We start from the raw sequence: 26597 nt of genomic DNA on the forward strand, positions 1-26597 counted from the left end.
AAGGGAAAAGAATATGCTCTTTGGCCGCGTGGCCCAGCACGGTTGCATCCTGGGGGTGAAATGACTGTTCCCATTCATATGAATTATGAAATGTAATAAAATCCAATTCTATTGATGCCTTTTGCGGAGTGTGGGTGCGCCATCTCATTGGCCCCACCGCTGGTGGCAAGGGCAAAAAAAAGAATGTCTCGTTTATATTTTATTAGTAGCTTGATGAGTCTTCCTTTCCCAATTCCTTTCTTTGCTTCCTTTCCCTCTCCCTGTTTTGCACTCCACTTGCTCTTCTTCTTTTCTTCCTGTCTTTCTTTCTGTTGGATGTTTTTCCGTTGCCTTTTTTAAATGTCAAGTCAAACAAACGGGAGGGATCAAAGACAAATCTTTCTCTGTCTCTCTCTCTCTCTCTCAGCTGAGGCTGTTCTCTCAGTCTGTATGTATTGCGTAAGTAAATAATACGGACTAGTTTATAGTTCTGCCTCTCCCTCTTTCTTCTTCTGTTGCTATTGTTTTCGTTTTCGTTTTCGTCTGAATTCTATCATCGTCGAATTCCATTCTCAATTTGCATCCTTATATCTCATATAAGGTCAACAAAGGTGGGAAACAAAAAAAAAATAAAAAATGGAAGTGACTTGCTCTTCACCTTTATCAGTGGTAGTTCATCAAATGATGGATCTTTCTCCTCTTCCGACAAATTATCGCTGGTCCAAGGCCTCTGTTTCCATTTTCAGTCCTGATTTGTCCGCGAAATTCAAGCCATCATCTGATTGTCATGGCCGCCGTAGAGTCCCTGCTGTTTGCCCTCTTCCTTCGTATTCTCCGCCTTCGTCTTCTTCTACTTCCTCCTCATCCTCCTCCACTTTTGGTATCTCAATCTCTCGCTTCATTTCCGTTACCGAGCCCTCTCATAAAGCCCAACGGAGGTTGCCCATGCCCATATCGGCGGTCTTCGAACGTTTCACGGAACGGGCCATTAAGGCTGTAATGTTTTCGCAGAGAGAAGCCAAGGCTTTGGCCAAGGACATGGTCTTTACCCAACACCTCTTGTTGGGTTTGGTTGCTGAGGACCGTTCACCGGACGGCTTTCTTGGATCCGGCATCACAATTGACAAGGCCCGGGATGTCGTTCGCAGCATTTGGACCGACGATGCTACTGCGTCTAATGACTCCTCCCTTAGCCCTTCTTCTTCCACCCATATCCCCTTTTCTATAAGCACAAAGCGTGTCTTCGAAGCTGCCGTGGAGTATTCGAGGAGTATGGGCTATAACTTCATTGCCCCCGAACACATTGCTATTGGACTCTTCACCGTCGATGATGGTAGCGCCGGTCGGGTCCTCAAGAGGTATGACTGTCTTTCCTCTTGCTGTTGCTTTTGTCGTTGCTTGGTGAGAACATGTGACCGTCATTTCAATTTCAATCCTCGTGTCCATGAATAGATCGCCTCCACATTTTGGGCCAGTTCTTTGTGAATCTATATTTATCTCTCTGATAATAATAATTAATAATTACTTCGTCATTTAGCCATGTTACCCTATATTGGTTTGTTGGAAAGCAAACATATAATTCTGATGCCAGCGTCACATCTCCATAGGTGAATCATGTCGTCCTCACTTGTCAGCCCAGTACTGCTATTTCTAGCTTCTATTTTCCATCGGGTGGAAGCATTTTGATATTGAGTTAGTCTTCTTCCAAGCTGATTTTTCTTCTTTTTTTCCCCCTCTATTACTTCACTCATTTTCAGGCTTCCCCATAATATTACTTGTATATGAAAATAAATAAATAAAATAAAATTAGGAAGCTCATGCTTCTTTGAAATGCACTTAAAGGCTACCTCATTGAACGTCTACAAGTTTTAAAATGATTTGAGTAAAGGACATCCACAATGTGCCATCAATGAATATACTGTTGTGGTCAAGTTTATCCTATCATGTCTAAGTACATCTTCTTATGAAGTTAGTAAAAAAAAAAGGAAAATAGCAACAAAAGAGGAAAAATGGAAAAAGACATGGGACACTTTGCGAGCTGACTATGTCCATCCAATCCTGCTTGATAGTAGAGCACATGGGGTTCCTTAAACATGTCAAATACTGTTGTAGCTCCATGTACAATCCTGACCATAATCATGTAGATGGACTCAATGGATCAGCTGAATCCTCAAATATAATTGTGATATAAAAAAACAAAGTATTAGGCTGGAGCAAATAGTTATATACAATCCTCATCATTCTTACCATTGATCACATAAATCATTTTTACCCAGACCCTGCTAAGCGTGGGGGTTCTCTGTTGCGTAATTGGGTATCCATTGACACACATACCATCAGCCTTCTGTCACCAGCAGTGAGTAACACTGTACAAATGATCAGTACTATAAAGGGAAGGGCACTGAAAAGTCAAGCATCGATATTGAGATATTAAGGTGCAGCAGATGCTTAGAGAAGGTATATGAATAATTTCAATTTTTTATTTGTTAGAACATGAAATGAAACACACAATGTGATACCCAATCGAAATACTGTAATCTTATCAGCAATATTCACCATTATGAATCAGCATATTCAACTAGTACACATGCTGTATCAGGTGAGCAATGCATAAAGCAGAGGACACTGGGCAACCAACGTCCTCTTTGTCTATAAAAAAAAAAGGAGCAACCCAGTGCACAAGGATCCCTCTACAGCAGGGTTTGGGAGGGGCAAATGTATGCAGCCTGACTCCCTGCTTTGCAGAGAGCTCTATATAAAATAGAAAATAGCAATAAGTATTTCTTCTGCCAGTGAAGATTAATAAGATAACCACGTGCTTCCATTTTAAGCTAGCATATGCTTCTACAACTCATCAACCATTTTAGAACTAGTTGAATGGTGAGTTAACACTGATAGATTTTTGGGCCCTAGTTCTTGATACAGTGCAAAAGAAAAAGAAGGCCAGCAGCAAACCGAGCCATCAAACTGGATTTAACCTCCATTAGAATCTGGGATCCAGCTTGCTTGTCAATTTAAAATATTGACATCTTCTTTTCTGATGTGTATTTGACATGTTTGCCGAACATGACATCCTTTTAAAAAATCAAACAAGTGATAAATTGTTTATGATGTATAAATGCTTCAAGGTTCATGATTGATGAAAGGTGTTTATCGCAACTTATGGAGATAAGATGATAATGGTTACAGATTAGGAGCAAATGCCAATCATTTAGCAATTGTAGCAGTGTCTAGACTTCAAGGGGAGCTTGCCACAGATGGTAGAGAACCATCCTCAGCAGCGAGAAGGATGCGTGGAAAATCTTCTTCTGGGAAAACAACAATTTCAAGGCCTTCCAAGAAAAGAAAAGGTCTTTTGCTTATTCTATTTATTGAGTTTAATGTTGAGTTAACTAATTACATTATCTGGTGGAGTGCTAAACTATTCTACTGTTTCCCTCAGAGAAAAGTACTCTAGCCCAATTCTGTGTGGATCTTACTGCTCGAGCTAGTGAAGGACTTGTTGATCCTGTAATTGGTCGCAACAGTGAAATACAGAGAGTTGTTGAGATCCTTGGTCGAAGAACCAAGAATAACCCAATTCTTCTGGGTGAACCAGGGGTGGGTAAGACAGCCATTGCAGAGGGTCTTGCAATTTGTATTGCAAACTGTGACGTTCCAATTTTTCTTTTGGTGGGTATTCTCCTTCATGAGTAGTTTATATTCCTTTTCTTTTTCTCTTCGATTATCTCTAGAGATCTAGCTGCTTCTTAAAGATAATTGCATGAAATTAACTGTATAAAATTAGCTTGCTGAACCTATCAATTTATCTGCAGACAAAACACATAATGTCCTTGGATATAGGTCTATTGATGGCAGGTGCAAAGGAAAGGGGAGAGCTTGAGGCACGGGTTACTACCTTAATCAGTGAGATACAAAAAGCAGGTCATCATATTCGTTGACTTTCCTTGATGAATTTAAATACCTTTGTTATGTCATAAAATCTTGATTTGTGAAAATTTGCAGGTAACATCATTCTATTTATTGATGAAGTTCATACGATTGTTGGATCTGGCACGGTTGGGAGAGGAAGCAGGGGATCTGGTCTTGACATTGCCAATCTATTAAAGCCTTCTCTTGGGAGGGGAAAATTACAGGTAATAGCCTAGGTTTATCGTAATGCTTGTAAATGCAGCACACAAAACTTGTTTCTACAATATTATATTTAAAGGTATGGGATTGTATCTGTTATACTTCGCAGAAACTAAGATTTGGTACGTATCTTGATTATGCACATTTTTTATTGTAAATAATGTGTAATGGATTACAGCTAATGAGAGGAACAGTTGATAGACATTAAAAATCAAACAAAAAAAAAATCTGTTTGTTTTAAGTTGGGGTTGGAATGAGAAGCGGCAACTGTTTTAATTGCTCTGCTAGGCAGCCAGCTGTTTGAGACATGCAACCATGCTTGATGTGCTTTTCCTGTTGATGGTGATCTCAAATTCACTTTAGTGTTTCTATGTGGTTGAGAATCAGAGATTTAAAGAATGATTTGACTTTTCGGTAAGTAATGACAGAGGTCTTTCTTATTTATAAAAGATTACAATAAATCAAATAAGGGAAGTAGGATAATACTGACTAAGCGCCTTTATCTACAAGATACGCTGACTAAGTGTCCCCATCTAAAAGATTTACTACGGTAAATAGTAAATAATAAAACTTAACCAAGGTGAGAATAAAACTAACTACTGTTATCTCAAAACTCCCCCTCAAGTTGGTGCAAATATATCAGACATGCCCAACTTGGATACGAGAGGATGAAATGCCTTATAGTGAACAGCCTTGGTAAACACATCAGCTAACTGATTTGCAGTACTAAGAAAGGGAATGCCAAGAAAGGGAATGCAAACAGTCCCTTGGTGAAGCTTCTCTTTGATGAAGTGCCTATCAATCTCAATATGCTTGGTTTTATCATGCTGAACGGGATTGTGAGCGATGTAGGTGGCTTCCTTGTTATCACAATACAAACGCATAAGACCTTCAAAATTAACTCGGAGATCACTCAGTAGGCTCTTAAGCCAAACTAGCTCACAAATCCCTTAGGCCATTGCGCGATACTCAGCTTCAGCACTAGTCTAAGATACCGCGTATTGTTTCTTGCTATGCCAAGTAACAAGGTTCCCTCCAAGGAAAGTACAATACCCAGAGGTAGATCGCCGATCATCAATAAATCTAGCCTAGGTAGCATCACTCGAGGTCTCAATCTTCAAGTGCCCCTAATTATAATACAAAATACCCTTTTCAGGAGCGGATTTCAACTACCGTAAGATCCGGTACAACATCAAGGTGAGGTGTACTGGGATCATAAAGAAAATGGCTAACAATACCAACATAAGCAATATCGGGCTTGGTGTGGGACAAGTAGATCAAACGGCCAACAAGTCTCTGGTACTGCTCTTTATCAATAGAGTCACCATTGCCTTGCTCAGCTGATGATTAACCTCTATAGGGGCATCCACAGGCTTGCACCCAAGCATACCTGTCTCACTAAGGAGATCCAAAACATACTTCCTTTGGGAAATGAAGATACCTCTGTTAGATCTAGCCACTTCAATCCCAAGGAAATATCGAAGGGGTCCTATTTACTTAGTCTCGAACTCTGCTACTAGTAAGGTCTTAAGGTTGGAGATCTCATCATTGTTACCACTAATCATAGTATCGTCAACGAAGACAATTAGAGTAGTGACTTGGTTATCTTTCACCTTTGTGAACAAGGTGTGATCAGCTTGACTCTGTCTATATCCAAAGCTTATCATAGCTTTTATGAATCGGCCAAAGCATGCCCTAGGAGATTGCTTGAGGCCGGACGACTTCTTCAACTTGTAGACACGTCCGACACTAGAGGATTGGCAAAGCTAGTAGGAACATCCATATAAATTTCCTCTTCAAGGTCTCTATTCAAGAACGCATTCTTGACATCCAGTTGTTGGAGATTCCATCCCAGATTTGCAGCAACAGATAGCAATGCCCTGATAGAGCTCATCTTTGCAACTGGGGCAAAGGTTTCTTGGTAATCAATCCCATAGGTTTGGGTAAAGCCCTTAGCTACCAAGTGTGCCTTGTACCTCTTAACTGTCTCATCAGCCTTCTGCTTGATCGTAAACACCCACTTGCACCCAACTAATTTCTTTCCCTGAGGAGGAAGAACAAGTTCCCAGGTACTATTTTTATCCAATGCCAACATTTCCTCAACCATTGCAGCTTTCCACTTCAGATCATTTATGACTTCCAACCCTGTGGAGTAGACACAGAAGACAACGAAGAAACAAAGGCCCTATAGGAGAGAGATAAAGATGCATAGGAAAAAAAATTGGAGATGGGATGCTTGGTACAAGAACGAACTCCTTTTCTAACAGCGATAGGAAGATCATCCACTGTAGGTACAATATCAAGTATCGAAGAAGTATTACTTGATAGTGGTGGATCCGATGGAGTTGCTTTAGAAGGGTATGGCCGGTTACCAGTGGTGTCTTGCTCTTTAGACCTTCGAGTGTAAGTGATCACATCTCTTACATGCTGATTTGGTGGCTCCCCCTGAGCGAGAGGCATACCCTAAATAGGAGATGTAGCAATAACAAAAGGAGGCTTTTCCTCAAGATTCTCCCCTTGAAGAGGTGACGTGAAATATACCTCAGACTCATGAAAGGTGACATCAATGGTGACATACAAGCGGCAAGTAGGAGGGTGATAACATTTATACCCCTTTTGCGAAGCCGAGTAACCAAGAAAAACACACTTTAGAGCCTGAGGGTCAAGCTTAGACCTTGAAGGAGAGGAATTATAGGCAAAACAGACACCCAAATACCTGAGGAAGAAGACTAGAAACAATTGTAGGATCAGGGAGAAAAGAATTTGGGGCCTTAAAGTTAAGTACATTAGAGGGCACTCGGTCAATAAGGTGGGCAGCAGTAAGAACGGCATTGCCTCAGAGATATTTAGGAACACTAGTAGCAAACATTAAAGCCCAAGCAATGCCAAGGAGATGACGATTCTTGCGCTCTGGAATCCCATTTTGTTCAGGGGTCCTAACACAAGAAGTTTGGGAGAGAATGCCTTGAGAATCAAGGTATTCCTGAAACTCCCCATCTATATAATCAGTGCCATTGTCACTACGATGGATTCGTACAGTGGCATAAACTAGGTACGGAGCACGGCATGAAAAGATTTAAAATAAGAGAAGGCATCAGACTTATTATGCGACAAATATACCCATGTCAGACGAGTTCAGTTGTCAATAAAAGTAATGAACCAACGAAAGCCATTCCTATCGATTGTCCGAGAAGGACCCCACAAATCTGAATGGATAATAGAAAAAGAATATCACTTTTATTTTCAGTAGGAAAGTAAGAGGTGCATGTATGTTTACAAACTCACATACATCACACTTAAGTTGGTCCTATGAGAAGTAAATCTTTTCATTAATTAAGTGAATGGATAGAGTTACATTTATATAGATTACACATCCTCAAGAAAGGAATCCTAACAGATCACCACTTGTTACACAGTTAGTTAGACAGTTACAGGTGGCGTAGAGAGATGTTAATGTGTGTCGCTGTTCACACAATCTCTATCAGCCCCCCCTCAAGCTCAGTGGAGGAGACCCTACAGTGAGTTTGCCCTTCAAGAGCTGAAACGGACACGAGAGAGTCCCTTCGTGAGTATGTCCGCAAGCTGATCTATCATAAACACATATCGAACTACCAATTGTTTGGTGGCAACCATATCACGAACAAAGTGAAAATCAATTTCAATGTGCGTTGTACACGAATGAAACACTGGATTGGCGGTAAGGTACGTAGCTCCAACATTATCACACCAGATAACAGGAGCAGCTGCGAAAAGGTACGCAACTCACATAACAGAGACGCAACCAAACCAACTCTGTTGCTGGCTTGCTGCAGCAGCAACTGCCCGATATTCTGCCTCTGTTGAGGATCGAGAAACAGTTTTCTGCTTCTTAGAACCCCATGACACAAGATGCCGACCAAGAAAAATGCAAAACCCGTTGTAGACTTTCGGTCATCTGGGCAACCAGTCCAATCAGCATCCGAATAGGCTGTGAGAGATAAGGAAGGGTTGGAGCAGCAACGAAACAAGATGCCATCAGATACAGTATGCTTCAGGTAGCGTAAAATCCTTTTTACCACAGACCCCAGTGAGTATCAGTTGGATTGTGCATAAATTGCGCTACTTTGTTGACAGCATAACTTATATCAGGATGTGTCAACAGTAAATACTGTAAAGCACCAATGACTCATCGGTATTTAGTTCCATCCACTAAAGAAGATCCAGAATTTGTACCCAAAGGAGGTGAGGCAGCCATGGGTGTGGACACTGGTTTAGCGCCAGTCATATTGTGAGCAGAGGGTCTGAAATATATTTTCTTTGGTTTATAACCAAACCATTAGATGAGCGTAAGACCTCCATTCCCGAAAAATAAAGAAGCTCCCCAAGGTCCTTTAATGCAAAGGTTGCAGACAGTGAAGTAAGAAGTGTTGTAATAGAAGCATTTGAGTTTCCTGTAACTATAATATCATCTACATAGATGAGAAAGTATATAAGAACTCCTTTGGCCTTATAAATGAACAAGGAGGTATCTGTTTTTGATGAAGGAAATCCATGGGACAGCAAGAAGGAGCTCAAGCGATGATACCATGCTTGTGGTGCTTGCTTAAGTCCATATAGCGACTTCCTTAGGTGACAAACATAGTCAGGCTTGGAATCATCAACAAAACCTGGTGGTTGTATCATGAAAACAGTCTCATTGAGTGTCCCATGGTGAAATGCGTTTTGCACGTCAAGTTGCTTAAGGAGCCAATTGTTTGCAACTGCCAATGAGAGAACAACCCAAATGGTTGTTGGCTTAACAACCAGACTAAATGTCTCCTCATAGTTGAAGCCTGGGTGTTGATGAAAGCCCTTGGCGACCATCCGCGCTTTATAGCGCTCAATCGTACCATCAGAATTCTTTTTGAGTCTAAAGACCCATACCATTTGCAGCCGATCACATTCTGAGAAGAAGTGGGAGGGACTAGAACCCAGGTTCCACTGCGCACAAGGGCGTTAAATTCCTCATTCATCGCTGATCTCCATTGAGGAAGTTTAAGAGCCTAAGAGTGACAAGTAGGTTCTGTAATCTCAGAAAGAGGGTGTTTAGTAGCCATTAAGTTCAGCCAATTTGGGGGTTTGATCAAACCAGCCTTTGAGCGAGTAATCATTGGATGAGTTGATGTTGTAATCTGTTTCTGAGAAATGTGAGGTTGAGCGGATGAGGAAGGGACAACAGAACCGGTGTCAACATGGTCTGGATTAATGTGGTCCAGATCCAGATGTGGCAAAGGCGCACTAGAGATGGGTACAGGTTATTCCTCAGTCCGATGGACTAGAAGATGATGGCAGGCCCGTGGGATCAAGAGACTGAAGTGGATGGATTTGGGCATTGTTGGGACACAGAGTCAATGGATGCAGGTGGTGGATGTGAAGGAATACAAGAGCATGGTAACAAAACAGTGGGAGAGACTTTATACCATTGGGTGAGATTAGAAGTAGATGGTGTAAAAGATGAAGTGACTGTAGAGAAAGGAAAAATGGTTTCTTCAAATACCACGTGTTGTGCTATGTAGAGGCGACCAGAAGATGGTTCGTAACATTTGTACCCTTTGTGAGAGAGGGAGTATCCTAAGAAAATACAAGGACTAGAACGAGGTTGAAGCTTATTGCGATTATAAGGTCGAAGGTATGGATAACAAAGACAATCGAAGGTCCTTAAAAATGAGTAATCAGGAACCATTTGGAAAAGCTTTTGAAGAGGGATAATATCATTAAGTAGCAAAGTTGGCATTCTGTTTATCAAGTAAGTTGTACTAAGGAATGCCAATGACCAATAGGTAAGTGGAACACTACTATGAAGAAGCAAGGCCAAGCCCGTTTCCACAACATGGCGACGCTTTCTCTCGGCCACACCATTTTGAGCTTGAGTGTGTGGGCAGGAAAGTCTGTGAGAAATACCATGAGTATGGAGAAGAGGATCAAGTTTTTGAAATTTCCCTCCTCCAGATTGTTTGCATTTAATTATCTGAGACAAATGGTTTTCAAAAATAGATTTAAAGGTAACAAAAACTGAGTAAACATCAGACTTGAGCTTTATAGGAAATAGCCAAGTGTATTTGCTAAAATCATCAACAAACAAAACATAGTTGTTGTAATTGTCAAAAGAAATAAGGGGAGCAGGGCCCAAACATCACAATGGAGTAATTCTAATGGGGCAGAACTAACAGAAGTAGATGAAGAAAGAGGTTGCCGATGACTCTTTGACCGTTGACAGGCATCACAGAGAGAAGCACGAGAATGTGAAACAGGGAGATTGAAGTCACGAAGTAGACAACGAACAATGGGGTATGATGGGTGCCCGAGACGGCTCTGCCAATTAACCACCGGTGCTCTGGTTCCAAGAAGTGCGAAGGAAGTAGAAATAGACAGCGGCAAATGTTAAAGGCCATTACTGCTCTGGCCGCGGTATAGCGTCAATGCAGTCCGCTGATCCTTAATCAAGAAAAAGGAAGGGTGAAATTCAGTAAAAACATTATTATCCTGTGTAAATTTATTTACAGAAATAAGGTTTCTGTGAATAGAGGGAACACACAGAATATTCGAGAGTTTGAAGGATTGATTTTCATAAGTGAAAGAGGAAGAACCAGAGTGCGTAATGTGCAAACCTTGGCCATTCCCTACAACAATTTGGTCACAACCAGAATAGGGAGTGCTTAGCGCAAGATTTGTCATGTCTGCAGTAAGAGGGTTATTAGATCCTGAATCAAGAATCCAAGAGGATGAAGAAGAAGCAGTAGACAGGGGAGTAGATTGAATACCAAAAAACGTATGATTGAAGCGTTGTGGGCAGGATGAGGCAACATGACCATTTTGAGAAAAAATTTGACAGCTGTGCCGTGGAAGATTTAAAAAGGATGGAGAGGAAGAGGTATCACCTGGAAATGAAGCACCAGTATGCTGAGAACCAGAGTTTGAATATGGCATTCCAAATCCAAATGAGTGTCATGATTCTGAAATTGTTCTTGGTACTGTCCCTGATAACCAGCAGGACTTAGATTCGGTTCTAAAAATTTCGACGACCACGATGAGATCTGTTGGATCGATAATTTCCAGAGCGACCACCTGATCTGTTGGATCACTGATTGAACTCAGGAGAGATGGGACCAGTCGATGCAACATTTGCAGTAGAGATGTTTGCAGAAGCATCATTCACGTTGGAGAGAAGAAAGCTCTCATGACTTAGTAAGAGACCAGTAAGCTCATCGTAAGAAACCGATTCATGACAAAGACTAATCGAAGTTGCGAAAGCCCTGTAATCGGATCCAAGACCCTGAAGAACAGCAAGAACCAAGTCTTCATCGCTCAAAGATTGATCAATGGCAGCCAGAGTATCTGCTATGGTTCGTATAGTGAGCAGATATTCAATAACAGAATTAGGACCTTTCTGGATCCGAGACAGCCGATCCTTAAGGTCCATCACATGCGTCCTTGAAGAAGGAGCAAAGATTCGAGCGAGCGTTGTCCTGGCTTCATATGAAGTAGTAGCACTCACAATGTGGGAAATGGCAGATTCTGATAGGGAGGAGATGATCCAACTGAGAATGAGTTGAACTTGGCGCTCCCAGAGATCCGCAGTGTTCACAGTCGAAGGTGTTGCAGAGGCAGCAGCCGAAGGTGTTGCAAGGCGTGGGAATGATCCATCCACGTATCCCAGCAAATTGTATCCTCTAAGTAGAGGTAAGAATTGTGCTCTCCAAAGCATATAGTTGGAAGATGTAAGCTTCAGAGGCAGTTGTGGAGCCATATGAGGAGCAACAATGGAGAATGTAGCAGAGCTAGGTTCAGAAACAGAACTGGAGTTCTCAATCGGAGACGAAGCCATGAAAGAAAAATAAAGAAAGGAAGTGAAGGATCAGAAAAGACTCATTAGAGAAGAAAGACTTGATAACATGTGAGAAGTAAATCTTTTCATTAATTAAGTGAATGGAGAGAGTTACATTTATATAGACTACATACTCAAGAAAGGAATCCTAACAGATCACCACTTGTTACACAGTTAGTTAGACGGTTACAGGTGGCTTAGAGAGGAGATGTTAATGTGTGTCGCTGTTCACACAATCTCTATCAGGTTCAAACCACAATGTTTAACTAAAGTAGGAAACATGCGGCGTAAAATATGAAAAGAAGGATGTCCCAGACGATGGTGCCACTGGTGGAGTTGAGGGAGAGAGAGAGTTGTCAGAACGGAGAGTATGCACTGCCACAGGAGGAGGCACGGCCGGTGGAGAATCCAAGTAGTAGAGCCCATCACGGACCTGACCATACCCAATTCTAGCACCAGTCACCAGATCCTGAAAAAGGCAATGGGTAGAAAAAAAGTGATCAGAACAATTCAACTCCTTAGTTAAGCGATAGAAGGAAACAAGGTTAGCACATAATTTAGGGACATGCAACACAGATGGAAGAGAAATTGTAGAGGTACAGGAAACAAAACCTTTACCAGAAATGGGGGATAAGGAACCGTCAGCCACACGTACCTTAAACCGATCAGAATAAGGAATATAGGTATAGAAGACCTCAAATCTACTTGTCATGTGATCGTTAGCACCCGAATCAAGTAACCATAAAGGAGAATGATAGGAAGAAACAAGGAAACTACCTGTTTGAGCAAGGTTGGACACAGGAGCAGGAGAAGTGCCTAACTGTGTCATTAGTTGCTTAAGGGGCAGCCATTTGATCTAGAGAGAACGGTGCAGTAGTGGAGGCACTGTCAACAGACTCTGACAGATGGGTCTGGGGGCCATGTTTTCCCGTTTTCGTACCATTGGGACGACCATGGAGCTTCCAACATGTTTCCCTGGTATGGCAAAGACGACCACAATAATCACACTGAACAATTTCCCGAGGAAGGGTAGAACCCTTAGACGGGGTTTCTGCAATTGGAGTAGCCAATAGTGCAGACCGAACAAGAACTATAAAGGGTAGCACAACAGAGCGACGATGATCCTAAAATAGTTACAAGTTATACGCCTGGAGAAGAATAAAAAAAATCTCATGGCCTAATATTTGTACCCTGATCTGATCATATTCGGGGTTGAGACCTGTCAGAAAGTCGTATACCCATTCCATTTCACGCTCTGTCTGAAGTGTACCAGCATCAGTAGGGCAGGCCATTGAGACTGGATGATAGAAATCCAGTTGTTGCCAGAGGTTGCATAAGGTGGAATAATACGCAGAGATAGACAACCCTTTATGAGTGGTGGAACGAACAGTATGGCGAATCTCATAGATTTGGGCATAGTTCCCTCCCTAAGAACAGGTTTGCTTCATTGCATCTAAGATTTTACAAAGTGAATAAGAAAAGCTTCGACTAATAGTAGGGTCTATAGATTTTATCATAAAGGACATAATAATGGCATCATTGGCTAACCAGATGTTAGCGGCGGCAGGATCAATCAGTTGAGGAGTGTCTTCAGTGAGAAAACCAAAGAAGTTGTTCCCACGAATAGTAAGAAAATAGGCACGAGACCACGTTGAGGTAGTTCTGACCATTAATTTTGATGGGTCCAGGATGAAGAGTGGTCTGACCGTCTGAGTACTTGAACGACTTCCATCAGGGGCCTCAGTAAGTACCATAACATCCTTAGCATCATTACTTACAATAGTCATAGCTTAAAGGAGAGAGAAATCACACTTGGAAAGAGAGCACGACAACAAGTGCATGCACAAGTAGGTGCAGGCAGGCACAATGTAGGCAAATAGCACAAGCAGGCAGGCAGCGGTAGCAGGCGATGGCAACAGTAGGTAGGTGCAGCGTAGGCAAGCGCAATGCAAGCATGCGATGGCAGCGGCAGCGGCAGCGGCAACGGCAACGATGAGAGGCGCAACAGAAGGCTGCAGGCAATGGCAGCATAGGTGGTAGGCGGCGGCAGCAACGATGAGAAGCGTAGCAACATTAGTAGCTACAGCGAGGCACAAGTAGCAACGGGGCGCGAGGAGGCGCAGGTAGCGGCAAGGTGCAGGGAGTCACAGTGGAAGCGGATGTAGGCACAGTGAGTTAGGGTTAGGTTTGCATTGAACGGGGTTTAGTCTGCCATGCTAGACTAGGAGGCGAGGGCCCCCAGGGATGGATAAGAAAACCAAAAAAAGGAAAATAACTTTTAGGGGTTTTTGGCTCTGATACCAAGTTGAGAATCAGAGATTTAAAGAATGATTTGACTTATTAGTAATGACAGAGGTCTTTCTTATTTATAAGAAGATTACAGTAATTCAAATAAGGGAAGTATGATAACGCTGACTAAGCGTCCCTATCTAAAAGATTTACTACGGTAAATAGTAAATAATAAAACTTAACCAAGGTAACAGCAAAACTAACTACGGTCATCTCAACATATGTATTGCTCCTTTTCTTGTGCATATTATATGTGATTGAGCTTTCATTCAGAATGAAGAATTTTTTTTGGATTGGGGGGGGGGTCCTAGAGCTTGAATTTTATTTCTTGGGAGTCATCACCTTGCCTCCACTTAGGTTGACTTTTCTCATTCAGTTTCTTCATTTTTTGTGTTTTCACATCAGACTCAAATTACCCTAACAGTTCACTCCTTGACAGTGTATTGCATCTACTACTGTGGATGAACACAGGAAGCATTTTGAGAAGGATAAAGCACTAGCCCGGCGGTTCCAGCCTGTGCTAATTAGTGAACCAAGCCAGGTAATGCATGGTGTAAATATATGTTAATGTGTGCACTTTTTGTATCAGCTGTATAAGTGACTGCATGAAAAAAAAAATCCCTTCTCTTTTTAAATCTATGTCTGGCCTAAGTTTTTATTTTATTTTTATAGCTGAAATCAGTAGTGGTAAAATCGACGGCATTGTAGCCATGGAGTTTTGCAGTAGTAAAATTCATATGGGTGGACAAAACGAAGAGGATCTTCTGGAGTGTTGACGCAGATCAATCAGAGGATCTTCTGGTGGTGGGTTTTGTTGTAAGATAAAACATAAAGTGACTGCTAGTAATGGAGCCAAAGGGATAGGGAAGAAAGGGAATCGCAAGGGAGAGGGGAACGATGATGATCATAGTGAAGAGAAGGTTTGTGATTCTGGTACTTTAGGTATACTGGTGGGAGATACCTCAGTCCTCTCCCACTGACTAAGACCTTTTAGTGGGGGGCTTGGTCGGAAGAGGGATAAATGTTTTGTTTCTTTATAGAGTCACCACCTAGATAAGGGTCTAGGACCTATAAATGTTTCTCCCTTTCGGGGGAGAGAATTGACTCTGGTGGATAAGGCAAAAGTCCACCCAGATCTTTGGATAAGCTCAAGGTTACGTGCTGGGAAGGTTTTATGCACCCAGTCCACCCGGCTGGAGGATGATCTCCTTCTATTTAGACCATTCCTAGGCTTACTAGTCCTACTAACTAGGCCTATGTACTAGCAAGTATAAATAATTACTGAAAGTAAACTAGCCTAATCTAGGCTGCTAGGTTGGAAATCTGCAAAGCACATGTGAAAGCAATATATACATGATATGAGAGAAATATATATATATAGGAAGACTGAACCTGGACATAACTTTTCCAGGCTGCCTACTTTCTCACAGTTTCAACATTCCTGCCGTGATCTCAATCGAATTCTGCTTCTCAGGGGTATTTCCTATTTTTGGGATTTTTAGGGTTTTTCACTCTTCTAGGGTTTCTCAGATAATTCCCTTGACCGTTTGGGATTTCTAGTTTTCTTTTTTTTGGGGGGGGTAAGCAAAAAGTAAGAGATCTTTTTTAACTGTTTTGATGTAAGAAGTCAAGACCAATAAAAATATAAAACGGAAGGGTCACATGCATGGTGGGCTTGTCTCATTAGAGGGAGGCCTGAACTTTGACATGTGCCTTATGGCGGGTTTTCTATCCATCCAGTGGTGTTGATGGGCCACATCAACACCCCCATGTGCCACAGGTCAAGCTTCCTGTCCCGCTAAACCGGTTAATCAGTGTTGTTCAATTAGACAATCTTGTTTGGGCCACTTAGACTTTGTGTTACATGTTGCAGGAGGATGCAGTGAGGGTATTGTTGGGACTACGAGAGAAGTATGAGTCTCATCACAAATGCAGATTCACTATGGAAGCTATAAATGCTGCTGTGTATCTTTCAGCTAGATATATACCAGATAGGTACCTACCTGATAAAGCTATTGATCTCATTGATGAGGCTGGAAGTAGAGCTTGTATGGATGCCTTCAAAAGGAGAAAGGAGCAGCAAACTTCCATACTCAATAAGTCACCAAATGATTATTGGCAAGAAATAAGAGCTGTTCAGGCCATGCATGATATGGTAATGGCTTTGCTTCTTGATTGGGATGGTTTTTGTTCTTGATCTGCTACATCCGTCAGTATTTGTTTTTGTTTAGATGCAGGTGCTGGTGAATAAAATGATTTATGATTATGATGCTTCAGTCATCGATGACAAGGGAAAACTCATATCAGATCCCCTTTTACCTCCCACATTTGATGATGATGAGTATGATTCTGGGTTCATGAATTGTGTAATGGACTAGGGAACTAGAAAGCCTAATTCCTGAGTAACCTGGGATCGATTTTAAAGTCAGTTTCTTGCTTTGATTCTTTCCAGACCTGCAGTGGTGGGGCTGGATGAAATAGCTGCAGTTACGTCCCTTTGGTCGGGGATCCCGGTTCAGCAGATCACGGTGGATGAACGAATGCTTTTAGTTGGTCTTGATGAGCAGCTTAGGAAACGGGTTATTGGTCAAGATGATGCCGTTGTTGCTATTTCTCGTGCCATGAAAAGATCCCGTATTGGCCTGAAGGACCCTGACAGACCCATTGCAGCTATGCTGTTCTGTGGCCCTACTGGAGTCGGTAAAACTGAACTTGCAAAAGCCTTGGCAGCATGCTGTTTTGGATCGGTAAGTATTAACACACAGATTGTGTATATTTATGTAAAGCCATTTTTATGAAATACAATGATCTATGGGTTTTTCTCTATGAATACCATGCCTCCCCTTCCCTGTCCCCCCCTTTGGCTTAGGATGTATGCCTGTTGGTTTTGCTGTGCTTCTACTTTTACCCCTGCACTTTGGCATTATGCAAGTCTTCTGCAATATCTACATTCCTTGAAAATCCACTTGGACTTGGTGTCATGGAAAATTTTGTGTATTACTTATTGACTTCTATGTGAAAATTAATGTAGAAAAGCTCGATTTTTTTAACCCTTTGACACCTATTGTAGTATAGGGAAATATAATTTCTGCTATTATGATTACATTTGAGTAAGTTTTTCAATTTTTTTTTTTTTTTTTTGATAGAGTAGTTCTTTTTATTGCTTTGCAAATGCTTCATGGAAATGCTTCGCCACCTTATTACTGTAGGAGGCAACCATGCTTAGATTGGACATGAGCGAATATATGGAGCAACACACTGTGAGCAAGTTGATAGGGTCACCACCAGGGTATGTTGGATATGGAGAGGGAGGCATGCTGACAGAAGCCATTAGAAGACGACCTTTCACAGTTGTATTGCTTGACGAAATTGAGAAAGCCCATCCAGATATTTTCAACATCCTCCTCCAAATTTTTGAAGATGGCCACCTAACTGATTCTCAGGTTTTCTCTCCTTGCATTTATGAAATTAAACAATTTGACTTGGTAGTCAAGGCAAAGCTTTCCAATTTTTTCTTGAAACACTGAGCAGACTTAGTAATTTAATAAATATGTACCACCTCTCATTCTTCAATACTTGTATTCAACAGGGAAGAAGAGTATCATTTAAAAATGCGTTGATTGTCATGACATCGAATGTTGGGTCTACTGCCATTGCAAGGGGTGGAAGTGGTTCTGTTGGCTTCTTGATTTCAGACATCGGTGAGTCAAGTTCATATGCTAGGATGAGAGCTCTAGTAATGGAAGAGTTGAAGGCATATTTCCGGCCAGAGTTTCTCAACAGGATAGATGATGTGGTCGTATTCCGGCCCATTGAGAAGACACAGGTTTGTCTCTTTTCTTGATTATACATGAGAACAGTTTTCTGTCTGTCTGCCACCCTAGGTGCTCAATATCTTGGGTGAGAGTGAACATGGTGAAGAATCTAGAGCCGGTGTTCAGTACCTTAAGTTTTCTCAATTCCAAAAGCATGTCATTCCAAAACCCTGAAATCACGAGCATGGTATGCCCATCGTTTCCCCCTCTTTTGAACCCCATATTTCTGGAACCAAGAAGAAGTATGAAAATCAGAGGGACATACTACAAGAAAATAGAAAAGGGGGGGGGGGGTGGGGGTGGTCTCATAGGTCCACCAACTAGAAATGCAAATACAATTTAATGTAATTCTACATAAGTACTTTATCTTGAAGCAATGCAAATTTCAGGTGCAATATGGATGTTTTTGTCTTCAATTCATTGTTGTTAAGGTGTCTCCTAGGTGTCTAGGCGGCTTTGCTTGGACTGGCACCTTGGTCGTCTAGATGGTGCCTTGCTGGTTTTGCCTTAAAATTTTCCCCCTTTGACTCCATTACACCATTGTGGTATGTTTTGTGAATGTGAAATTAGTGATGATGATTAAGTAGATTGAGTTTCAAATCTCTAGTGCTTATGGTTAAATACTTTATAACTCAAAATTTGTTCAATGGATAGTTTTAATTAAATGACTGTAAAAATAATGTCCTCTTTTTTGTATGAAGTATAAATTTCTGAATTTAGTGAGAATAGAAAGGAATATAATCGTTGAATCGTTTAAGGAAAATTGGTCATAACTCCTCCCATCCAATAAAGGGAGGAAAAAAAAAAAACATTGGAACAATCTTTAAGTATGGAAGTTTTTTTCTTTTTCATTTTAATGGATAATTTAGAAGAGTAGTGTCAATGATGGACTTCGGAATGCAGTTGATGTGGATTTTATTGTTATTTAATTTCAGATGCCAGAGATTCTAGACATAATGCTGAAAGAGGTGAGGGGAAGACTCATGTCTATGGGAATTGGTTTGGAGGTGTCGGAAACAATCAAGGAGCGTGTTTGCGAGCAGGGCTATGACCGGAGCTATGGTGTGCGGCCTCTCAGGAGGGCAGTCACGCTTCTAATTGAGGATCTCTTGAGTGAAGCGCTTCTTGAAGGCGATTACAAGCCTGGTGACACTGCTGTCATAGATGTGGATGCTTCTGGAAATCCATTTGTCATTAATCACTCACGCTCAGATCGGAGTGCCCACTTTGATGTAGATGCTACTTCTTCAAAGTCGTAGCCTCGTAGGTAGGATATGATTTCAATCAGTTCATACTTAGGTTAGTTTTTCATAGAACTTGTACATACAAAGGAAAAAGGAAAGAATAGTGCGCCCATTAATTTTTCTTTTGACTCCCTATCGGAGGCTACAGATGTACCACAGTACCAGTACCACACAGGGCTGGAACAATTCTTAATTCTTTTTTTTATTTTTTATCCAAAGAACAATTCTTATTCTCCTTTTGCGATTGTTTAGTCTTTGATGACATTAATGCTTTTGAAATTCATAAAAACTCGATTTTTCCCTCTTGATAATCTCAGTTAAGGCTATGTTTGGTAACCAAATGAAGAAAAGAAAAAATCCAAAATATTTAGAATTTGAAGAGAAAGATAGACACATAAAAAATTATTGTATAATCATTCTTTTTTGTTTTGTATTATTTTCTTCTCTGCTCTTTTCTTTTCTTTGTTACCAAACATAGCCTAAATGTATTTTTTGTAAATCTGCTCCTGAAACCATGTGGCATCTCTTCGTTTCATACCCATCTTTCATACCCATTGACCCGACGACTTTGGGCGACCGAGGATTTGGGTGTAAAAACAAAATTCATCATTGATTCTGATCTCCTCTGTCTTAAATTATAACATTTAATTCATGATCCTAACTTACCCAAACCGGAGATTCATCGCATCCTACCTAAGTGTAGCCAGCATTGCTACTTAATTCTTTGGCAATCCAGGAACCAATCCATTTTCCAGAAAAGTAGTTCCTAAAAAAGGTCATAAAATGTAGCCTCACAACAAATCATACATAACATCAATCGCTGGGTTGTAGATCTTAACCTCCTCTCCAAGTTTCATGAGCACCCGACCCACCCACCCACCCACCCACCCCAAAAAAAAACCTCCTGCACTTTAGTTGAACTCCCTCCAAATGATAAAGTTTATTGTAATTTCATATGGAATTTTTTTATCACCAACAAAGGACGTTGGGCTGCGGTTGTAATTTCTAGCAATATCTTTGGCCTATACCGACTTTGGCTGTACATATTCTACACAAGAAGCCAAGGCTAGATGAATTAGGTTCTGCGAAAGAAGCCTAGGCTAGAGGAATCAATGGTGATGAGACGACAAAGAACAGAACAGAGATTTGAACAGATACAATGGAGATGAATTGGTTATCACAACTGGAACTTCATCCTTCGCCATGGGAGTTTTTATCAGTTTTATTTGATATTAGTTTCATGTCTCAAACCTATCAAGTGTGTATCAATAAGGCGGATAGTAAATGAATCCACCTAGTTCATGTTTTAGCATGGTTAGGAAGAACTAGGTCCTGCCAAGGAGATATCACAAACAATGTTTCTGATTTGGGGTATCGGAAACAGCCTCTTCGAAGAGAACATAATTTTTTTCTCCCCTGATGTGGAAATTGAGTTCTGTGAGCGTTCTTGTGATGTTTCGCAGAGTATTTCAACAAAAAGATGTTTAGCAAAGTGTAAAGCTTTTCTTAGACTAGGCTCCCTCCGGTTGGAAGTGTGTATGCTGCGTTTGGTTGCTGTCACTCATGAGAGTCAAGATGTGACGTTTGGTTGCATAGGTGAGAGAAAACATGGGGAAAAGAGTAGCTACTTTATGTTACATAGGTGAGAGAAAACATTACTACGAAAAGTTATCTCTAGTGTCTCACTGGAAAAAGCATTGAAAAGAACGATGGGAGAAAATCGACCATACCTGGTTGTGCTTTCCCCCTTTACAAAGTAGGGAATAACAAACAAACAAACAGTAATTATTGGACAACAAGAAAATGATGATGGAATTAACAGTATATTTTCTCAGTACAACCAGACAATAGGTGGAAGAAATTTCTACAAATATCCTCCCTGTTGAATTTTAACTATTGACTTAACTTCAATATATGAAATTACAAAAGTACACTTGACCTTGGTAACAAAAATTTGTAAACTCAACTGCAACATTCCTCATTTATAATATTAATATTACCCTATATTTTGGCTGAAGACAAAAAGACCCATCTCCACCATCCCCTGCCACTTTACCTGTCACAGACTCATAAATCAGATAATCCATGGTAACAACTTTCTATATTGGGAGATCTAAGTTGTAAAAAAGAGATCTTCTCCATGGACAGCATCATGGAAGAAGAGTTGGTTAAGGCTGGACACTTTTCCTGGGTTGCTCAAATGCAGAATTTCACCCCCCTAAGACTGAGGTTTGTTTGAGTCTTGAGTAACACTGCATGCACCATGGATTCTTCGGTAAGCAATTGAAGAAACAAAGCACTTGTCTTGAAAACAAGGGAGAGCGACAGAGAAGATGAGTAGGTTTCAGAAGTCAGTAAGAACCACCTAGGCAGTGATGTCTTGGTCATGGTGAAAGTTACTGCTCATTCATTCCTTGTATGCTACAGTATAGCCAAAAAATTTACCAAATCAGCCAAAATCTGAGAAAGAGTCTAAAACCTCAATACTTCCATCACACCTTAATTTCAAAACTTTTCCATCACTATACTTTTTTTTTTTGGTTTTGGGGGAGGGGTTAGGAAAGCGGATCCAGATCCTCTACAACTCCTTAAGCGTGCAATTCGGTGCAGTTCTGCCTTCAGCGTTCGACACGTGTCCCTGACGATGTGGACAGTCATGATAGAGAGAGCGAGAGAGAGAAACATGGATCTGCAGCTGCTTTTTGGCAGATCTCATCTGAACCAACCGGATTTAAAGAAATATTCATCTTCTTCCCCTTTCTGTTCTTCAGGCAGCCTCTCTGACTCCATGAGGACCTACCATTCACCAACCCAATTCCAACAGCCATAGCCATCTTGGGATAAAAAATAATAATAATAATAATAAATAAATAAACCTTTTTCTCTTCTTCAACAAGGAAGCAGAACCCAAGAAATCAAGAAAACAGGTCAACAACCCAAACCCTATTGAATCTCAATCTCTATATAAGAGTTCTCCGAGGACATGATCGAAGAGTATGATCGCACCACCACTTCCTCCCTGAAGCCCTCGTCTCCGTGTCTCTCTCTTCCCTACCAAGCCTGAAACAGCCACCATGGTTGGCAGTCTCCTCAGCAATTCCAAGTTGGAAAACTGGTTCTTGGATGCCCTGAACGGTGCTGAAATCCTGCCCAGAGGGATTTCTGCTGACGAGCCGCTGTTGATGCGGCTACTGTAAAGATGGAGAAGAAGAAGAAAATTGAGAAGGCGAAGGTAATAAAGTCGAAAGAAGCAGGGACCTGGTTATGTTGCAACTGAAGGATATGAAACTATGGGATTCTCCATAGCTACCACTATGGATGCTTCTGAAATGGCTGCTTCAACTAACAAATCAGAATCCAGGAGTTCTAGGTTCTTCGACAAGATAAACTGCTAGGTAAACTGATGCAACTGCTACCTTCGCTGGCGACGCTTATCATTTTGATCACCTAGCAGGCAGCTGAAGCCGAGGCTTATCATCAGATTCGACTAATAAGTAAGGAACTCGAAGTGAGACGCATCATCTTGTGCAACGCAACGATAGTTGGCCCTCTATCATCTTCTATCTGGTAGACTTGGTAAAAGGGCCCCTCCATTCCCTGGATCGACCGCAGCTGCCCTTATGTTAAGGGGGGGGATCAAGTTTCTTGCCAACTATCGACCCCGATCTCTTTTCATTTGTTTTGGGTATTACCAAACCTAGCCTAGCCTTCGTCAATCACACTAAAGCAAAGCATATCTCCTCGGATCGAGATCTCTTTGCCGGCAGATCCATGGGTGGAAGCTGGCGGAGTCCACCACAGAAAGAAAGCCCCTCCTTTATTTGTTTTATCAGTGGGATCGGCCCAAACACTGGACTTGGAAAAGGTGGGTTATAGCCTCTATATCGACGGAATTGAGAATCTTGACACCAAAGAACAAGAAGAAGCCGGTGAAGACACTGAAACTTAAGGCATCTACCAAGAAGATTGGGAAGGTAAAGCGATTGAGCCAAGTTAAAACTCTCGAAGCTATGAAGAAGAAGAGAGCTCCAACCCCATGGAAAGCATCAAAGTCCATCAAGGGTTCGAAGGTTGTGCCCAAGAAATAGAAAAAAAATAATAATAATAATTTGGCTCTGGTTACTCCGTCAAATTTGAAATTAGTCATTTCTTCCTGTAAATGGTTTTTGTCATTACTAATTGGTTTCTTTGGGTTTACAAAAATTACTTGTTATTACGAGTTGCATCTATAGATAGCAATGAATGTTTCTGAGATAAATGTTGTTAGATAGGATGTAAATTCTCTTGTATTAGAGGAAACATTGTAGGTTTCAATCATCAGCACCGCAACATCCAAGTCATCAACAAGGAGTCCACAGAGATTCAAAGCCGCCTTCTCCTTCTTCAATCTGTGAGGTTCTCTCTCTCTCCCAAAGCTGGCGACTACTGCTTCCTCTGTCACGATTGATTGCTGGAGAGAGCATCCACGGATCCACCTGAGAATCCCTGAGTCGAGATCGTAGAAAACCTAGGTTTCCCCTTCGATTTCAAATGGAATGGAGAAGGTGTAATTAGATCCAACGATCTAATCGAGTTGGGTGACACAACGGTTAAGTTGCACTATTGCAACATGTTGGTCACAGGTTCAAAACTTGGAAACAACCTCTTCTGTGAAGCAAGGGGTAAGGCTGCGTACACTTGCCCCTCCCAGACCCTGCAGTAGCGGGAGCCTCATGCACTGCGTTGCTCCTTTTTTTTTTTTTTAATCTAATCGGGTTGGGTCAGATGAGATCCGCAAAAAAGTGATCCGGGAAGTAGCTGGACAGATCCATGTTTCTCTCTGCGATCGTGACCTTCCACGTTGTCAGGGACACATGTCAATCGCTAGAAGTAGCACTACATCGAATTGCATGATTAAGGAATTGTAGAGGATCTGGATCCGTAGGAGAGGATCCATAGGAGAGCACCAGCTAGGGCAGGTGATGCAAAATTAGTACTTCGATTGGGTTTCAAACCAGGATATGTTATGTGTGTCTCGAATTCTTGACCTGTTTTAAAGATTGATCGCTCTGATATATTTTGGTGGTAAAACAAATGGGATTTTTTTTTTATGAGTTATGTGATGTTAGCGGAGGGCTTAGGTGAGAGTTCTTGCCGCAAGTTGAAAGAGTATATATTTGTTATAATGTCTTGTTGTGCAAGCAAGTGAGATTTGGGGATTTTCAAGATTAGGGTTTCTAGGTGAGAGTTCTTGCCACGAGTTTGGGTGTTCTTGAGAGATCTCCATTGTAATATTTCTTCCATCATATAGTGAATCATCTTCACCTTCGCCCGTGGAAATAGTTGTCACAGCGCCAAGGCGACCCAAGGCGGTGGAGGGATGTCTAAGCAATTAGGCAAGAAGGCGCCCGCCTTAAGGGGAACAAGGCGACCAAGTGTTATTTTTTATTTTCCCTATTTTCTAGCATTATTTAGTAAGTTATATATAACTTGTATCATAAAAAATCAACATTAAGCCATATCAAGTCATTAAAAATCAACATTTAACCACATCAAATCATAAAAAATCAACACCAAGTCATATTAAGTTATAAAAAATCAACATTTAGAGAAATGCTCTTGTTCTATAATAATTTTGACTGGTCAAATGATTTTATTTTTACATAAAATTTTTGTATTAGTTATAACACAAAACCAGCTTTCCAACAAGTTTAAGGCCCTCTTTGGTATCATTTTTCATTTTTATTTTTATCTATTTAACAAAAATCATTAATGAAAACTATTTTTTATCAAACAAAAAATGGTTTGGTAACTACTTAACAAAAATGATTTTTTGGGGGAAATAGTATGGTATCTCTGTGCAAAATGGTTTTTTATAGAAATGAGTGAAGAGATACCCTTCACACATCCTTCTTGTAACTCTTTCTCCACTTTGGACTGAAGAAGTGGGGGCAAGGGGCTTGTATTTCTAGTTACAAAGTAAATGACTACTTTACCCCTCCATATTGAGACTTTAAGCACATGATCATTAAAGTCCAGAGCAAAAATAACTGAAAATCAATTTTGATCAAAACACATAAATGACTCTTGATCTCTTTTTGTTTTGTGTTTTACCAATTTTTTTTAAATAGAAACAAGCTCTGCAAATGATACCAAATGCAGCCAAAACCATTTTTGTGAAAAAAAAAAAAAAAAAAAAAAAAAAAACCTGATAATAAAGAGGGCCTAAAGATTGCTTAAATCTGAGTTGTAATGACAAAGTTATGCTCTGTCAAACTTATTCTTATTTTAGAGTGCGAAAATGCTTTTAAATCACCTGAATGAAAATAATTTTATGGATAACAAAACAAAAGATTATTTTATCAAACTTTTGGTTTTTAGCAATGTTTTAACATGATAGGATTTATAAAATTTCATAATTGAGAAAAAACCCAGCATTTAAAAGTTGAAAATCACCCCTATAACCAAAATTCAATTTTTGTTCTTGGACTGGTGGATTGACTTTTTGTCCTTTTGGAATTTGATTTTTAAATTATTTTTATTAGATTCAAATATGGGTATTTGCTTATTTATGAATAATATCTCAAGTAAATGTAGAAAATATTTACTTGAATGATATTTGGCATAAATAAGGGTCAAAACACAAGGTGACATGCAGTGCAACAAGACAACTGTCGCCTAGGCCCCAGGCAAACAGCCTAGACGCCAAGTCGTCGCCTTGCCAATGCCTTGACAACTATACCCATGAATGTAGCACATCACATCGGTGTGTGAACCACGTTAAATCTGTGTCTTACGGGAATCTGTTTGTTTTTCTTTCGTGTTTCTTGGTGCATGTTCTAACAGGTTCATACCTGGCCCATATTATGAGATTATTTAATTCTAACAACCCAGCCTATATTCTGCCCAAGGATAGGTTCAGCCAGCTTTATTTCAGGGAGAATGTAGTCATCAATCATGCTGATTTGAAGGGGGATTAATTCCAGGTTGACCAGCTTTAATTGGAGAAATATGTTCCAGATCTTACTGCCATCAAGCTTGCTGATTCAGGGAGATATTTGCATAATCGAATCCAGTCGAATTTTGTCCAATGAATAACTATCGACCTTGCCAATTTGGAAGGAAATCGACCTAGAGTTAAGAAAGAAGATAATTCCCAGATCTCGTGGTCCCCATGGCCAGCTGGTGAAGAACATGTGAAGACAAATTTGACAGCTTGCAGAGGCTATTATTTAGCGAATTTTTGTTCCTTGCATGGGGGTTTCAATAGTTTAAATTACTTTCTAACTTAAATTAGAATTCTTATGTAATAAGGAT

The 26597-nt window shown here is 40.7% G+C and overlaps 2 protein-coding genes across 8 annotated transcripts in view; one reads left to right on the top strand and one right to left on the bottom strand.

The window, feature by feature from the left end:
- Nucleotides 1–221: 221 nt before the first annotated feature.
- LOC122076704 (chaperone protein ClpD, chloroplastic) lies at nucleotides 222–19537 on the top strand. 2 transcript variants are annotated; one of them, XM_042642159.1, is made up of 12 exons: nucleotides 222–1337; nucleotides 3169–3329; nucleotides 3422–3651; nucleotides 3795–3903; nucleotides 3985–4115; nucleotides 14682–14783; nucleotides 16116–16397; nucleotides 16474–16583; nucleotides 16695–16989; nucleotides 17452–17685; nucleotides 17832–18068; nucleotides 18993–19537. In XM_042642159.1, exons 1-12 carry the CDS (start codon nucleotides 616–618, stop codon nucleotides 19314–19316), a joined length of 2937 nt encoding a protein of 978 aa, XP_042498093.1. In that variant the 5' UTR covers nucleotides 222–615; the 3' UTR covers nucleotides 19317–19537. The 2 variants fall into 2 exon arrangements, with proteins under 2 accessions (XP_042498093.1, XP_042498094.1); XM_042642160.1 differs by having other exon boundaries at nucleotides 223–1337; nucleotides 16480–16583.
- Nucleotides 1831–26597, bottom strand: part of LOC122076705 (WASH complex subunit 3-like) — a 59893-nt gene continuing 35126 nt past the window's right edge. The window contains exons 4-6 of one of the 6 annotated variants that reach the window (XM_042642161.1): nucleotides 18187–18283; nucleotides 2227–2323; nucleotides 1831–2105 (exon numbers count right to left, since the gene is read on the bottom strand). In XM_042642161.1, the coding sequence (XP_042498095.1) occupies nucleotides 1927–2105; nucleotides 2227–2323; nucleotides 18187–18283 (373 nt within the window). In that variant the 3' untranslated portion in view covers nucleotides 1831–1926. Of the gene's footprint in view, nucleotides 2106–2226; nucleotides 2346–18186; nucleotides 18284–21089; nucleotides 21554–21666; nucleotides 21723–26597 lie in introns of those variants that run through there. The other 5 variants (XR_006139562.1, XM_042642162.1, XM_042642164.1 and 2 more) reach the window with 5 other exon arrangements.

Source organism: Macadamia integrifolia, chromosome 4 (assembly GCF_013358625.1).
Source record: "Macadamia integrifolia cultivar HAES 741 chromosome 4, SCU_Mint_v3, whole genome shotgun sequence".
NCBI classification, from domain to species: Eukaryota; Viridiplantae; Streptophyta; class Magnoliopsida; order Proteales; family Proteaceae; genus Macadamia; species Macadamia integrifolia.

Coding starts and splice junctions, on each gene's coding strand:
- LOC122076704 (XM_042642159.1), top strand. CDS start 616: ATGGAAGTGACTTGCTCTTCACCTTTATCAGTGGTAGTTCATCAAATG. Junction 3,330..3,421: donor GCCTTCCAAGAAAAGAAAAG/GTCTTTTGCTTA, acceptor TGTTTCCCTCAG/AGAAAAGTACTCTAGCCCAA. Junction 17,686..17,831: donor GCCACCTAACTGATTCTCAG/GTTTTCTCTCCT, acceptor TGTATTCAACAG/GGAAGAAGAGTATCATTTAA.